The sequence below is a fragment of the Chelonoidis abingdonii genome, chromosome 9 (genome assembly GCF_003597395.2).
Source record: "Chelonoidis abingdonii isolate Lonesome George chromosome 9, CheloAbing_2.0, whole genome shotgun sequence".
NCBI lineage: Eukaryota > Metazoa > Chordata > Testudines > Testudinidae > Chelonoidis > Chelonoidis abingdonii.
Genome location: NC_133777.1, coordinates 39,911,124 through 39,928,939, shown reverse-complemented (window position 1 = coordinate 39,928,939; position 17,816 = coordinate 39,911,124). Strand labels below are relative to the sequence as shown.

General features: G+C 40.9%; 1 protein-coding gene across 2 annotated transcripts in view; it reads right to left on the bottom strand.

Annotated features, from left to right (window-relative positions):
* The window catches only part of KATNIP (katanin interacting protein), a 166,640-nt gene that overhangs the window by 133,783 nt on the left and 15,041 nt on the right, over positions 1–17,816 (bottom strand). For both annotated transcript variants that reach the window (XM_032794660.2, XM_032794661.2), the window contains 2 exons: positions 8,275–8,369; positions 6,257–6,388 (listed from right to left, as the gene is read on the bottom strand). In XM_032794660.2, the coding sequence (XP_032650551.1) occupies positions 6,257–6,388; positions 8,275–8,369 (227 nt within the window). The remainder of the gene's footprint in view (positions 1–6,256; positions 6,389–8,274; positions 8,370–17,816) is intronic.

Sequence of the window (17,816 nt, the reverse complement as noted above, 5' to 3'; positions counted from 1 at the left end):
TTTAATGTGAAGCTGTTAGCTTTATTTCTAATAACTTTTGCAACAAAATACTTTTTTTTGTTAGCATGCTTTTATACTGGATTTAAACGTAATGCTAAGAAAGCAGCATTTTGCAGCAAAGAGGCACCTTTGCCATGAAGCTATACTCTTCTAACTGTATGAATGGTTAAGGGCAGGTCTACACTTAAAACTCTGAAGCAGCGCAGCTGTACTGCTGTAGCACTTCAGTGAAGAAAATACTACACTGACAGGAAAGCTTCTCCCATGTAGTTAATCCACCTCTGCGAGAGGCAGTAGCTATGTTGACAGAAGAAGCCAGGCATTAGGTTGGTATAACTGCATTGCTCCAGAGTGTGGATTTTTCACACCCCTGAGCGACACAGTTATACTGATATAAGTTTATAGTGTATACCTGGCCCAAGATGAAGTCTGATCCCACTCACCCTTATCTGAGGAAACATACCTCTCCCCCACCCCCAAGTGATTATCTGATGAAACAACCCAACATCTGCCCCCTACCCACTTATCTCACTCTTTTTTCCCTCAGTTTAAAACAGTCATGTTCTTTTGTTAACACGCAATTTTTAATTATATCAAATAATCTATGAAAAGTGTAACATGAAAATACAGCATTGGGCATTTTTGACTGAGACGTAACATAATAAAATCTACTCTATTTTAGAGATGTTTTGTAGGTTTAGTGAAATAAAAATGTTCAAGATACACTACTCTTTCCTTTTAAAAACAGTTTTAGTTTGCATTTAAAGTACCACACAAAAACTGTTCTACTGGTAAAGAATGCCAGGGTATAATATAAAAAGTCTTAATATAGGGGGCTTACAATAAAATGCTATTTAAAACACAGGGGCAAACGTCACTATAGAACAATCAAATGGCATTGCACTGCAACTCCCTTCTGACAACAAAATATACCACAGGACCCCAGAAGGGGGAGGGACCGAAACCTGAACCCACCCAAACCCTGCCACCCCAGGGGCATGAGGGGAGAGACAAAGCCAAAGCCTCACCTCCCTAGGTCGGAGGGCCAACGCTGAAGCCCAAGGGCTTCAGCCCCAGGCAGGGGCCCTGTAACTTAAGCCCTGCCACCAAAGGCTGAAGCCCTCAGACTTGAGCTTTGGCCTCAGGCCCAAGCAAGTCTAAGCCAGCCCTGGTGATCCCATTAAAACGGGGCCACCACCCACTTTATTTGTGCAACAACATAATAAACAGTATTAAAATAATCAGGGTTTTGCATATATAAAGGGCTTCAGGCTTATGAGAGCTTGAATTTTGGCTGTTTTTTTAAATAACTATTTTAAAGTTTGTTTTTAATTGAAATATATATCTACATGTCTTAAATGGGGTTAAACATGGTTGCCATTACTAAGAATAGGTAGCTTTGTATAATATAAAGGCTGTGAATTTAGTGTGCTACTTTTATAGAGATAAGAAAGTTTCTTCCCTCCTTTTTTTAAAATGTTGGTTTTGTCTTACTTAAAATTAAATTACAATGAAAATTAATAAAAAGATGGTGGGCTTTCCGTTTACATTAATGCCCTGTCCCTATTTCTGACACTTTAATATAGGCTTTTATTTTAATCTGGAATGCAAAACATTTTATTCATTTACTTTGGCAGGCTCATCAAATCTTAGCCAAAAAGATGCACAACAGCAACAAGAAAGATAGCAGGAAACAGCTTTTGAAAAGGGCAAAGTTAGCTTTACAAGAATCCCTGAAGATCTATGGTTTCCAAGGGAAGCAAGGGTGGGGGTAAGCAGCAAATATACCACAAATGGGATAACAACCCTGATTTTAAACAACCCCATGCATCCAGAGCCTTCATTACACATTAGCTTGTAGAGACCAGGCCATCTGTACACTTCACAGGATCAAATATGTGGGGTTGCTTTATTGATGCACATCTTTATACTTGCAATATGACAAACAAGTCTGGATATGCTAAAACATGTTTGGGGCATATCTGGACATGTCTGAATTTTTCCTATTTACAAAGTGCACCCCCATGTGGTCATTTTCTGGTAAATCACTTGTATACAATTTTAAAATCTGATCAAAAGATAAACCCTTACTACATTTCTTTAAACAAATTATACAATGATATCCATAGTAACAGCAAGGGGGTCTTGGAGCTGTCTCTGGTTTAAAAAAAGGCAAGAAAGACTTAGGAAAAAAGTTACGGTCTGGGGAAAATCCACAGGAGTCAAAGAACTTTCTTGGCCCATGACTGGGTAAGTAGAAGGCTAGCCAGTATTCCCTGGGCAAATTGTAGGGAGCTGTGTTTACAAGTCCCAGGGATCTACAGGACACAGAACCCTTTGGAAGCAGGTCATTAGGGAAAAAAATCTAAAGAAGCATCCTTAGATTACAAAATGTGTTAACTACATGTTGTTCATAATCAATAGAATCAAACAGAACATTCCTTCTGTGATTAACCTCGGGTATGTTATCAAAAACCCCATACCCTATCATGTTGACTGTAGAGGGTAATGCCCTAGAAAAACAAATCTCTGCTCTTAGGTTTCCAGTTTTAATCAGAGAATAATGATCAGGGTATTCCTGGTCAGGCTGAAGGTATACAGTGTGAGCAAAGTCATCACAATGGAACAAGAGCACTCAGTCTTTTACATATTTCCCAGTTGCCTGCACGAGTTGCATGTACTCCCTCACATAGTTCCCATTCTCAAAATCAGGTTATAGAGGTTTAGCCGGCACCTTCTTGCCATCCACATATAAGGCCACAAAATTATTGTCATAATATTTAAAGTTGAAAGTGTTTTTAGCATAATTGCCACTGATGGCATCATTATCTATAAAACCAACAAGTGTCCCAAAGAGAGGTTTTCCTGGTTAATGACATGACTACCAGCTGAAATACTAAATATCTTCAAGCCTACCCTGTCCACAGGGTACCTAGCATTGGCAGTCATTAGAGCCTCTATGCAGCCCAAACGGACCCCTGGAGTAACTTTAACCCTGTGACAGGGGACTGTCTTCTGATGAGCTGAAATTACCTCTGAGCCTGTTTTCCCTGCCAGCTTGGGACTCCAAAATGCTGCCTTGTTGAGTCAGACATGTTAACCTGCTGCAACACAGACCCAGGGTCTGGGTCATGCCCCCAAAGCTGCAGGCTTTAAGTGAAAACAGCTCTGCAGCTTACCTGACTCCAGCACCCAGACACCCAGTTCCCAATGGGATCCAAACCACAAATAAATCTGTTTTACTCCGTATAAAGGTTATACAGAGTAAACTCATAAATTATCTGCCCTCTATAACACTTATAGAGAGATTTGCACAGGTGTTTTCTCTCCCAGGCATTAATCACTTTGGGTTCATTAATAAACAAAAGTGATTTTATTAAATATAAAAAGTAGGATTTAAGTGATTTCAAGTAATAACAGACAGAACGAAGTAAGTCACCAAGCAAAATAAAGCAAAACCATGCAAGTTTAAGCCTAATACATTGAGCAACTGATTACAGGTAATATCTCATCCTCAGAGATGTTCCAATAAGCTTCTTTCACAGACTAGACTCCTTCCTAGTCTGGGCCCAATCCTTTCCCTGGTACAATCCTGGTTAATTCCAGCAGGTGGTAAGCAGGGGCTCTCTCATAACTGGCCACCCCTTTGTCCTGCTCCACTCCCTTTTATAGCTTTCGCGTAAGGTGGGAATCTTTTTTTCTCTCTGGGTCCCCATCCCTCCTTCTAAATGGAAAAGTACCAGTTTTAAGATGGATTCCTGTACCAGGTGACATGGTCACATGTCCTGTGAGACCCCAGCCTCCATTCTTCCTGGGCTGGCCTACATGTACACAGGAGGTTTGCAAGTAAACCGAGAAATTTATAGTTCATTGATTCTGAAGTACCCTTAATGGCTTCCACTTAATATGTTTACATGAGTAATACAGGTTTATATCTTATTCTCCTAACTTAAGACAGAGAAATAATACATGCAAACAAATAGGATGAACACATTCAGTACATTATAAGCTTTGTAATGATACCTTACAAGAGACCTTTTGCGTAAAGCATATTCCAGTTACATCATATTCACATTCATAAGCATATTTTCATATTTCAAAAGACATACAATTATTTTTCAGACTTTATTTCAAAATAACCGAAATGCATAAAGAACATTTTTTTCTAAAAACTAATATTTAATACTTTTGTCACACTATCTGGATTTGTTTATGGCTGTGAGTACCAACCTCAGGGCAGACTGTCAAGAAGCAGAGCAGAGACCCCAAGCTGGTTGTATGTTCTATAGTCAGATATTACCAACCCAGTAACAAGCGTGAACTCCTAAATCACTATAACAGTCTTACCATGGAGTCACAGACAGTCTCCAGGGGCATTCCAGTCTATTTTGCCACTCAAGCAGGCTGGACTATATGATAGATGTCAATGCTTAATTTGTAACGAAAGAGACGCGGGGCTCAAGCAATTTTTTTACATTCATAACTGATGCAGTAAGCCCAGATGTGCCAAGGTTATGAACTGCCAAATCTAGAAGTGCCAGTGCTTAGCCCTGGTGCAAATTAAGCACTGATAGATGGTCACTTTTCACAAAAGATCACAAAATAATCAGGTTACTTCTAGTCCTAACAGACCAGTTACCTACCGCAGGTCAATTTGTACCTTATATCCCACACCAAAGACAATGCTTGTAGCTAACCCTATAGTAAATATCTAAGGATTTATTAACTAAGAAAAGAAATGAATGAGTTATTACAAAGTTAAAGCAGGCACACATATATACACAAATGAGTTACAGTCTCTGGTTTCAAAAGCTGACAGAGTTGTAGTAATCTGTCAGCTCTGAATGTCTTTTAGGGCTAGCCCAGGTTAACCCTAAGCATCTTTGTTTCTGTTTCATAGCTCTGGCCCTGTGAGAATCTAAACAACAAAAGATGAAAAATTTTCTTGTCGGCTATTTTTATTTCTTTTTTTCAGAATTCATGCTGATGGGACAAGCCCTTTTGCACATAGCCTCTTCATGGGTTTGAAGGGGAAATTAACCAAGTCTTTGTATTGTAATGTCCCACAATGGCCCATTTAGTTTTGAAAGGCCTTCTTGATGGACAGAAGATGATCCCTCCTGACTCAGTTCAGAGCAAATATGTTTTACAGATACAAAGCAAAAATTTAAATACTACCTTATAACATGTGATAAAGATATTATAAGTGAGGTTAATGTATGCAGCATCTTACAAGAATTTTCTAAAGTCTAAACACTAAACACATTGTTATAAGTCCAATACCCATCATAACCATACTAGTACACAGGTGAAGCAGACTGGTTTCCAGTGATTAATTTGTCAGTGCTCGGCTGAGGCCTAAAGCCATGGCAAGAGCAGGCAGTCCTGGTCGGCCAGCATCATAACTTTTATTTCAAAAAATAAATAAAGATTATTTTTCCTCTAAAGAGATTTGTTAACATGTTTGTGTTTTAAAACTCATTCCTTTAGTGCAGTTTTAAAACTCTCTTTTCTGACATTTTTCCTTTAGCACTTTGTGATAATCCTTTTATTTTGTAAATTATCTAAAAACCTATAGAATTATTTTTCTCTAAAAGTGTGTAAAAAACCCTATTTTCTTCTAACCTTAACATGTAAAAAACCACACATACAAATCACCCTAAGTTCCCCATAAATATTTTTTCAAAATGGCCAACCACACCAAAAGTGTGCAGGTCCAAATAGAAGACATGGGGTAGGACATACACAAGAAGGTGGATGGGGGTGGAAACTGGTCAAAATTATATGGCAAAGAATTCTATAAAGTCCTTAACTACTAACATCTTTATCAATGACCTGAAAGAAAACATAAAATTATCACTGACAAAGTTTGCCCTTGACCCAAAAATTGGGAGAGTGGAATCTTTGTGGACAATCACTCTAAGGGCTGAAAGCTTTCCTTCAGCAGAACCCTTAATTCTGCCTTGTAGTGACACCATGCAAAAGACATACAAATATGATTTAAGTATTTTAGTGTTGAAGACTGCAATTAGATTAAACTGATGCTTTTTAAATGATACATTAGATGTTTTCATTTTTGATCCTTCTGGTGTCACTTTTACCCACTCCCAAATACTCTAGTTAGCCATATACATTATAATGGGTTCGCTTGAATTAGTGAGTATTGGTCTACTGCCAAAACTATGGCAATTGAGTCTACATTCACTTAGACTCACATTTGATCATGACCAATACCACAGCAGAAATCAATCTGTACCTGGGAGCAATTAATATGATAGTCGTTTGTCTCCATATTCAAGCTTTCATAAGGTTCAAAATCATCAGAGTACTCCGGAGGGGGAGAAATGCAGAGTCTAGAGCCACTTTCTGTTTTAATCTGCACAGGTTTCTATAAAAAGAAACAAACAAATCACATCTTTCTTCTGTTATTAGCACACTAAGTATGTAATTATCACATGCTTCATACAATGTTATATCCATGCATGCATATTAGATATAAACTTTCAAATGTAACTGGAAAAATATTCCTTCCCTAAGTTTAAAGTGATATTATTAACTTAATAATACTCTCTCATCTGAAATTTTATCTAATATTGTTACAAGTATTAGCAATGGCTGCATTTGCATTATACAGTTGAATCAAATGGATTGCACCAATGATGGGAGCTGCCATGTGACCCTTTGAAACATTCTGGCGATCCAATTTTGGGTCCTGACCCCCAGGTTGAGAAACCCTGGCTAGGCTGCTCAGCTATCTTACTAGACATTTTAGGGGAAAAGCCTGTAAGGTCTCTAGATCAGAGAAACTACTCTATGGGAAAATACGTTAAAGGTGTCCCCGTACCTACTGACAGTGACAAAATAATAATAAAATTAATTAATTAATTAAAAAAAATTATGGGCCAAATATGCAAAGTGTGATGAACAGATACAAAGTCTGGTAGTAAGAAAGAAACAATTTAGAAACGCATACTGCTGATGACATGGATGATATAAAAAAAACCCAAAACATACAGGTGGCTCCCTAGGGAGACTGTTTGTTGTGGCCTCTCACAAGATAATAGATTACTAGCAATACTGTATCATTTCAGTATAACACAGTACTGAACATTTTGCTGAAAGTGTAAACCTAATAAGGGAAAAGTTTAGTTTCTAAAAAATGTCTAGCAAGCTGCTCTCTGTGGTTGGATTTAATTTAGTTCAAGTAATGTTCCTTACATAGGATCTGAGCATGTTCCCATTAGTGGTGAAACTCCTAGGAATTTCAATGAAACAGGTGCATGTACTATATTTTGAAGAAATATGGTCTAATATTATCATACAAAATTAATATATCAAAAATGAAGACTGAAGAAATCTCTTAAGGAGGCAAGTCACTGCTTGAGCGAGACATGTACAAGTTATCAAGTTTACATGTATATGAATGATTGAAATCAGTTATTTCAATCATCTTGCTTTAAAATCAGTCCAGGCTGGAACTGTAAAATTTACAAATTTGACTAATTCTATAGCCTGTTTATACAGGAGATCACATGATCACAATGGTCCCTTCTGGCCTTAAAAATCTATGAAAATAAGCAGAATAAGTCACCGAAGGAAGATAATATAGCAGGCACACAAACATTAGGTTCATTCTTCCACAAACTGGTTCCTGCAGCAATTCTGTTCCCTGGTCTAATCAAGAGACCCTTGTTCTGCTGTTCCCCACCTCCTTTCCCCCAATAACATGAGGTGGAAATCACGTTCCCTATTCTTTCCACAGGGATCCTATTAACAATATTAGCTATCTGGGGCATGCACACATCCTCTGAACCATGCCATAGCTACTGCTGCAACCAGTGGTAACGAGCAACCATATCTATCCATCTTGTCAAACCCAAGCTTCCAGAGCAATTTTGTAAAATGTCATCGATCAAGACACCTTACTGCACACACAGCGAACTGAATTCTGATAAACTGATCACCTACGAGATTTTTTTTAAAATACTTTTTTCCTTGTGGGGTAAACAAGTGCGGGGCTGACGACCACTGTCCTCCATGGGGAAGCAATATCCACTACCAATATATACTGCTCTTTTTCTTTAATTCAGGAATGTAAGAATTCCCTACTGACTACGTCTCAGGTTAAAGCAACAGCACAGTGTGTCTCCCTGTGCACCTGTGTAACACTGCAGAACTAAGGGATGTCATTAGGGTCAGGAAACAGCCTCCCAACGAACTTGTTGCTGCCCCAAACAGTTCACCAAGGATGCATTCTTCCCTGCCACACCATACCTGACACCACCCTTTACGCTGGATTTTGCTTGGTGCAGTCTGCGTGCTGCGTCCTTGCAGTTCAATTTCTTTTACTTGGGCCGCTGTACCAGAATCTGAAACAGGAATTAGGAACAATCTCATTGATAACACATATCTTCCTTGGAGTTCTTTCAGAATGTTTATAAGTCTCCCCAGGTCTGAGACAGTTTTTTGATTCCAACGTCACACAAAAATTTAAACACAAGTGTGATGCTCCCTGGGAGTACCCAGGTTTGTGAGGAACCTTGCTACTACCTGCCATTAGCATAAGTGAACCTTGTCTGTGCCTGCCTGGGATCAGTAGCAACTACCTCCACAGGCTCCACTCTCTCTTTACAGGTTAGTGACAGGCACACACCAACCCAAGAGTCCTTCAAGTATCCCCTATAGTCTTCAGTCCCCGCCCAACTGGAAACTCACAGAATTACCAGGCCCACTGCTCCCAAAGGAACAGCACACCATTGTTTAATAGTTCACCTTAGAACACAGCTTTGCTTAGCACGCACCACTTAAGATTTGTTTATAGCAAAAGTATGTATACATTTATTGAATAAAAGATAGAGATTCATAGGACAGCACACAGAAATTTGGAAACAAAGGGTTCCATATAAAACTGGGTCTTTATAAGTCCCTCATCCGGACATCAATTCTGGGCAAGATAGTGAAGTGGTTGATATGGGACTCTATTAATAAAGAAAAGGAGGGTAACACAATTAATGCCAATCAACATGGGTTTATGGAAAACAGATCCTGTCAAACTAACTTGATTTTTTTTTTATGAGCTTACAATTTTGGTTACAAAGGTACTAATGTTGATGCAACAGACTTCTGTATGGTGTTCATTTATACTGCATAACATTTTAATTTAAATAAAGTAGAATGATATAAAATTAAAATGGAACACTTTAAATGGATTAAAAACTGGCTAACTGATAGGTCTCAAAATGTAACTGTAAATGGGGAATCATTATTGAGAGGGTCTGTTTCCAATGGAGTCCCACAGAGATCAGTTCTGGGTCATATGGAATTTAACATTTATCAATGACCAGGAAGAAAACATAAAATCATCACTGATAAAGTTTCCAGATGAACCAAAACTTGGGGCATGGTAACAACGAAGAGAACAGAATCTGGATTGCTTAGTAAACTGGGCACATGCAAACATTATGCATTTTAATATGGCTAAATGTAGATGTATACATCTAGGAACAAGGAATGTAGGCTATACTTAGAGGATGGGGGACTCTATCCTGGGAAGCAGTGACTCTGAAAAAGATTTGGGAGGTGTGATGGATAATCATCTGAACATGAGCTCCCAGTGCAATTCTGTGACCGAAACAGCCAATGTGATTCTCAGATGCACAAACAGGGGAATCCCAAGTAGAAGTAGAAAAGTCATTTTACCTCTGTATTTGGCAATGGTGTGACTGCTGCTAGAATACATTGTCCAATTCTGGTGCCCACAATTCAAGAAGGATGTTGATAAATTGGGGAAGGTTCAGAGAAGAGCCACGAGAATGATTAAAGGATTAGAAAATACGCTTTGCGGTGACAGACTGAAGGAACTCAATCTATTTATTTTAACGAAGAGAAGGTTAAGGGGTCACTTGATCACAGTCCATAAGTATCTATACGGGCAACAAATATTTAATAATGGTCTCTTCAATCTAGCAGAGAAAAGTATAACGTGATCCAATGACTGGATATTGAAACTAGGCAAATTCAGACTGGAAATAAGGTGTAAATTTTTATCACTGAAAGAAATTAACTGTTGGAGCAATATTCAAGGGTCATGGTAGATTCTACATCACTGGCAATTTTAAAATCAGGATAGGATGGTTTTTCTAAAAGAGCTGCTCTCTGAATTATTTTGGGAAATTTCTCTGGCCTGTACTATACAGGGGTCAGACTAAATTATTACAATATTCTCTTGTGGCCTTAGAATCTATAATTATTTCTGGACAATCCTGGTCCCCAGGATATCCCCTCCAAGGGGTCTTCAGAGTTCCTCATCAGATCCTCTATGTCCATGGTGCCCACCAGCCGGGACCTGCGTGAGGCTATGCTGCGGCACTGGTCAGTTGATTAACTGTAAATAGTTTGGTGGATAGGGCAAATGCAGTGGATATAATATACCTGGACTTCAGCAAGGCTTTTGACACAGTCCAGCATGACATTCTCATAAATAAGCTGGAGAAATGCAGGCTCAGCAGAACTATCCTTAAGAGGATACATAATTGGTTAAACAACTGCAAACAAGGAGTAACAATTAATGGAATTACGTCAGATTGGATGGTGGTCTTGAGTGGGGCTGCACAGGGATCTCTTTTGGGTCCAGATTTATTTGACATCTTTGTTAAAATGACCTGGGTGTAGGAATAGAGGGCATACTGATCAAATCTGCAGATGACCCAAAGCTATGGGGCACTGCAAACATTTTGGAGGAAAGACCTAAAATTCAAAGGGATCTTGATAAATTGGAGAACTGGGCTATAGACAACAAAATAAAATTCAACAAAGACAAATGTAAGGTGCTACATTTAGGGAAGAAAAACCAAATGCACAAATGCAGAATGGAGGAAAACTGGCTTGGCAGCAGCACTGCTGAGAAGGCGCTGTGAGTTGTGGTGGAGCACAACCTCAACATGAGTCAGCAATGCGATGCTGTTGCAAAAAAAAAAAACAAATTCAATTTTAGGTTGCATTAACAGGGGCATGCAAGTCATGGGAGGTGATAGTACTGCTTTATTCAAAGCTGGTTATGCCTCAGCTGGAGTACTGTGGCCCATATTGGTCACCAATGTATAGAAAGGATGTAAAGAAACTGGAAAGAATCCAGAGGTGAGCAAGACAGATGATCAAAGGGATGGAACGCAGGCCATCTGAGCAGAGGCTGAAGGAATTAGGTATGTTTAGTTTAGTAAAGAGGAGATTAAGTGGGGACATAATAGTGGTCTTCAAATACTGGAAAGACTGCCATAAAAAAGATGGAGAAAGTTGTTCTCTTTTGCCACAGAAGGCAGGACAAGAGGAAATGGGTTCAAACTACAGCATAGCAGATTTAGATTAAATCTCAGGAAAAACTTTGTAACTGTAAGAACAGTAGGCAATAAAACAGACTACCTAGGGAGGTCCTGGAAGCTCCTTTACTGGAGGTTTTCAAAAGGAGGCTGAACAGTCATCTGTCTTGGGTGGTTTGGCCACAACAAATCCTGCATCTTGACACGGGGTTAGAATAGATGACCCTTGCAGCCCCTTCTAACCCCATGGTTTTATGATTCTATAATTACCCATTTGCCAAAAGGCAGGCCAATATTGGCCAATTATCACAGGGTATGCCAATTTTCAGTGCTACCATGATCGAATCAGTATGGGTCCCCACTGTCAGTTCCAGTCATCTGTATGTGCACACTGCAAAGAAACTGTCATCGTCCCCCCACCCACCCAACCACCCACCCAACCACCACAAGGTGATCCTCTCACCCAGCAGGGTGGTTTTCACCATTTTTTCACATCCGAGTCTACAAGCCCTAGTATCTTCTCTTGAACCCCTACCAGGACCATCAACTTGGTGCAGCCTTCATATGAGCCTTCTCTTCTGCTGTCCAAATCCAGACATATTTGCATTCCCTCTTCATTTGCCTCTACTGCCCACAAGAGTAACAGGTTACCATGCTCATCCTGATGAGCTCCTTCTTGGCAGACAGCAGGTTTGAGCTGTGAATGGGGCCTATGTCCTAACACAAGGGCTCCAGCCCAGTTGTTTGTGTGGACTGAATTAGATCAAGCAAGTCTTGGTGCATTGTGGCACTGAGGAAGTTGAAAGGTTTTAGGAGACAGTAGTTCTTGGCTGGATCTGTGCACCCTTGGTAGCATTCCTCCTTTCAGGATAAGGCATCAGCTCTTCCCTTCCTGGTACCCGGGCGAGAGGTGATGATGAAGTCAAACCGAGAGAAGAATAATGTCCACCTGAGCTGTCTTTGGTTCATGGCCTGAACCTTCCACAGATATTCAAGGTTCCTATGGTCCGAAAAGACTTGCACTGAGTGTCAGGCTCCTTCGAGGTGACGGTGCCACTCTTCAAAGGCTGATTTAATTGCAAGTAGTTCTTTAGCCAATATTTCATAATTCTGTTTAGGAGGGGTAAATTTTTGGGAATAGTAGGCTCAGGAGTGTCAGATTTGCCGTGGACCACACCTCTGGGAGAGTATCATTAGAGGCATCAGCTTCCACTATGAATGCCTGGGTCCAGGTGTGCTAGAATGGGGGTGCTGGTGAATGCAGCCTTGAGCTGTTCGAAAATACGGTGAACTTCAGGTGTGCAAACAAACTTGGTGGCATTATGGAGGAAGTTGGTTATGGGTGCTATTTGCCCTGAGAAGCCTGGGAGGAATCACTGGTAAAAGAAGCAACGCCCAGGAAGTGCTGTAACTCCCAGCAGGACCAGGGCAGAATCTAGTGACAGACGGACTCCACCTTCTGGCAGTACATCTTAACACCCTCTGTGGGGAGGATGTAACCCAAAAATTCTGTAGAAGACTGGTCAAAGGTATATTTTTCCAACTTTGTGGACAGGCGATGCTTTTGTAGTCTTTCCAGGATGGAATGAACGTGGTAACAATGCTCAAGACTGACATACTTGTGTTTTTAGACATCAGGATAGATAGATGACTACATACTGATCCAGGATGTCTCTAAATATGTGTCATTCACAAAGTGTTGAGAAAGGTTGCAGGACCATTGGTCAACCTGAATGGCATTACTAAATATTTGAAGTGCTCATGGCAGGTTCGACATGTGGTCTTCTATTTGTCCCCTGACATGATGTGCACTAAGCTGAAAATTTTGGCAGACTGCACATTATCTTCTAATTCTGAGATTAAGGGCAGGGGATACCAGTGTGACGTTGCACCCCATAATGCTTTATGGGAATATGCTCATGAATGTATATATGACACAACTGGAATATATTTTATGCTACATATGCCATGTAACATCTCTCCATAAAGGTTATGATCTACTGAATATATTAATCCTATTTGTATGCATGTGTCATTGTTGTAGTCGAAGTTATGAATATTGGCTGTATACTTGTTTGATTTTAAATAGCCTTAGTAAGACATTTGGTCAGCTTCTTTAGAAAGGAATTTGCAAGTGCCCAGTCAAGAAGCACTTAATGGATAATGGCTCTTGGAAAGCTCCAATCCATATAAGAAGTCTACATGAGGATGTACAAGGTCGCATGTGAACCATGGCTGCCACCTGTAAGTTCTGAGTCATGCATAGACATGTGACTTGCCCATGTGACTCCAAAGCTCCATCTTGGAGCTGGAATTCTATGGGGGGGAGGGGTGCGGCGGTAATCCACACACAAGAGAAAATCTATTTAAACCCCTGGGATACCCCTCCATTTTGTCTTCAGCTGGCTCAAGAGATAGCCTCTCCACCCCCAAGGATACCTGAGATAAACTGCAACAGGGGGTCTGAGTGATTGCTGGACCCAGACTAGAAGGAGAATAGTTTGTAAAAGGAAGCTTACCTGAACACCTCTGAGTATGAGGTTTTATCTGTATTCAGTTTTCTTACTGTATTAGGCAAAGACTTGCGTATTTTATTATATTGTTTAGTAATTCACTGTGTTCTGTCTGCTATTACGTGGAACCTCTTAAATCCTACTTTCCGTATTTAATAAAATCACTTTTTATTTATTAATTAACCCAGAGTATGCACTGATACCCGAGGAGGGGAGGAGGGAAACAGCTGTGCATATCTATCGGTGTTACAGAGGGGGAACAATTTATGAGTTTACCCTGTATAAGCTTTATACAGGGTAAAACAGATTTATTTGCGGTTTGGACCCCATTGGGAGTTGGGCATCTGAGTGTTAAAGACTCTTCTTAAGCTGCTTTCAGTTAAGCTTGCAGTTTGTGGGATGTGGTTCAGACCTGGGTCTGTGTCTGTGGCCAGCAAGTGTGTCTGGCACAGCCAGGCAGTGCTCTGGAGTTTCAAGCTAGCAGGGAAAGCAGGGGCAGAAGTAGTCTTGGCACATCAGTTGGCAGCCCCAAGGAGGCTTCTGTGATCCAACCCGTTACAAGCTGTTTCAGATCTTTACATGGTTTAGAGCCCACCAATCTACGCAAAGGCACTGTGTTTTGTCCTTTTTCTTAACACTTTTTCTTGATGAAAAAGACTGGAGCCTCTGCTGGTAGGGTAGAGTACCAGATGAAGCCCTTGGGCAGGTTTTCATGGATGTATTCATGAACTGTTGCCAGTTCAAGCTTGGATATTACATTTATCAGTCCATAAAGGATCTTCACCCCAGGTTGCAGATTTATAGGGCAGTCATAGTTTCGGTGCAGAGGCAGCAAATCCTCATGGTTCTTTTCAAAAATGTTTGCACAATCCCAATGCTTTTCAGGGAGATGCTGGGGGATAGCTCAGTGGTTTGAGCACTGGCCTACTAACCCAGGGTTGTGAGTTCAATCCTTGAGAGGGGCATGAAGGGAACTGGGGCAAAAATCTGCCTAAGGATTGGTCCTGCTTTGAGCAGGGGGTTGGACTAGATGATTTCCTGAGGTCCCTTTCAACCCTGATATTCTATGACAAGCTTGGCAGTAATTCCTTCTGGCTAGTTGCCGCCATTTGGAGTTCCCCCATAGGTGCTGTCACTTCTGATTGGCAGAAGCTCAGAACCCTCTGCCAGTTGGCATCACAAGGTCCTTGGGTCACAGTAACACCCTGCCTTCCTATGCAAGGTGGCATACTGCATTCTGTAAGTGAATCTCAATTAAGAGATAATCAGGGAAGCTGTGAGTTTAAACCAGTCATAAATAGCATGTTATGTCAGGGAACACATTTTCTGTTTACTCCAAGAAGCCCAGTTCACATGTTTTCATTCCAAATCTGTTTGCCTTATGAATCAAATATACCATGGAGAATCTGTTTCATCCTGCCATTATGCCTTTCACCCCAAATTAGAAGCTGAACATTTGTATGCCTTTATGAATCAAATAAACTGGCTCTTCATAGGTGGACAATATCTCCTGCGCTATTGTAAACCCTAAAGAAGTGGTGAGATTTCAAATAAGATTGTATTTCACCTTCTGTTATTTAATATAAATAACTGAAAATTATTTTAATGAGTCTACACTTTTTAGTGAGACCTCAAGAAATCATATTTTGAATTTTAACTAATGCTATCTGCATGCTCTCCTTTATAAGTCTAAGCAAATTAACCTAAGAGATTTAAAGCAACACACAATAAAACAATAACTTTAAGCAACAGCTTGATATTTTAAACTTGTCCTTTTCAGCCCAAACCATTCAACAGCAGGGAAAACATCCTTAAAAGTGCCTTTAAAACAAGTGTATCCTTACTCCTTGAAGGAAACTGGAAGTATAATAAATGTGGTAGAGATACTAAAGAACTGAAGATTGAAGATCATAAGTAAATATAAGAAGAAATCTTGGTGATTTGTATTGTTATGTGGTAGAATAGCTGAACCTCAACCCCTAGTCTATGACAATTCCTTGCAAGACTGTATCTTTTGTATCCAGTTACGGCCTAAAACATTGGTTGTACCAAAGTTTTACTGAACTGTTGATTGTAGATGGATATAGTTCTGGGTGAATTAATAAATTGTTGATTGGTTAAGAATAACCAAACGTCCTGATTTTAGAAATACTGTCCCAGGTAAAAATTGACCTGAGAAGAACCTAGCATTAAAATTACTAAACTAAAGCTCCCTAGACTCAATAAAAAGAGGGTAATATAATTATATTTCATTCTGATATGGCTATAACACTTATAAAATTGGCAAATCTAGTTTGTTATATTTCACTTTTAATATCTAAATGGCACCTTGGCAAACTCATAAAATCAACCCTCATTCATACTTACACTTTTAGCAACCAAACTTGTAATCTCCTCAAAGAATGAAATCAGGCTTATTCGATAAGATCTATTTTCATCAAACCATGTTGACTGGCATTAATTATATTCCTATCCTTCAAATCTTCATTGACTTAATCCCATATCAGCTTTTCCATTATTTGGCTCTGGATTGCAGTCAGGCTACTCATTACAAGATTTATTAAAAATGAACCTCAGTGACCAGAGATTTTCTTCTACAACTCTGAGTGGTGAATGAGGGGAGAAGGGGCGTCCAGGAGCCGACAATGGGGATGGGTGTGCAAGGCTGATGGCGGGACAAAGATGCAGCCCATTGGGCTGGCTGCTCCCCTTTCTGGTCCTTCAGCGCAGTCCTGGCTGCGCGCCGGCTCCCAGCCAGCAGGGCCCACCCCCTGTTCTGTTTCTGGCTGGCACTGGCAGTGAGCTGCAGTGGCTGGTGAGTGCAGAAAAATGCCAGGCGATGGCTGGTTATGTGTTGCCTCTGCTGCCCACCCATCGGCCCTTTACGTGCTCCCCCTCTCACTGTCCTCCTCCTGTTTTGCCCCTTCTCCCCCTGCCCCTCTCCAGCCCTGCTACTCTTCCATATCCCTCCTGGTGGGGCGCATCCTGCTCCCAGGGCTGTGCAGAGAATCAGCCCCTGGTTGGAGCACTCAGGTCACCAACAGTCTGACTGGCAGGCTCCTTCCTTCCCCCACTGCCTCTGACTTGGCTGGTGCCCCGGGAAAGCCCAAGACCCTGCAGCCCGGGGCACTGGCCAGGTGGAGCCAAGCCCTGCATGTGCGGGCAGAAAGGGGCAAGCAGCTTTCAGACATACAGGAGTGCAGCGGGGGAGAAGAGATGAGCTCTTCAAAGACAGAGGACAGGCCATTCCTTCCCTCTCTTCTTCTCCCCTGCATCTGGAAGCAGATCCCATCCTTTCCCTCCCACACAGTGCCAAAAGACTGCTGCTGGCCACATTCTGGTGTGACCCCTGGCAGAAATCTGGGGAGCAGGGGCATGTGACCCATGTGTTCCTTGGGAAGACATGGTGCCAAGTACCAGGAGAGGCTGGTTTGTCTCAGGAGCCCAGACAGGCATGGAGGGCGGAGAACGCCAGGCAAGGAGGGTCTGGTCAGTTGGTCACCCCTCCCTTGTGTAAGAGAGGTGTACACGAGTGTGTGTGTGTGTGTGTCACCTCTCCCCGTGTGTGTGTGGGGAGGGAGGGTAAGTGTGTGTGTGTGTGTGTGTGACCCCTCCCTGTGTGAACTCTAAAACCTTAAAGATAAGAAGGTAAATAAAAAGAATCAAGCTAAGCAGTATTTCTTTTTAAGATGGTCTCAGTCAACTTGATGTTAATTTGAACATTTGTACTGCATAGTTCTGATTGACTGACATTGAACTTGCTTGAATACGAGTAATTTTACCAGGTGTCCCCTATTAGTAATGGACAGCAAAGTATTTCATCATCCTCAAGTGATGTGAGTTCACCATCCTGCTTTTTTCAAATACAGAACAGAAATATTTATTGAACACTTCTGCCTTTTCCTCTTTTTCTCTCTCATACACACACATACCTGTGACATATCTTGATCTGAATTGATCAACACTTGAATGATTAGGGCATAAGGAC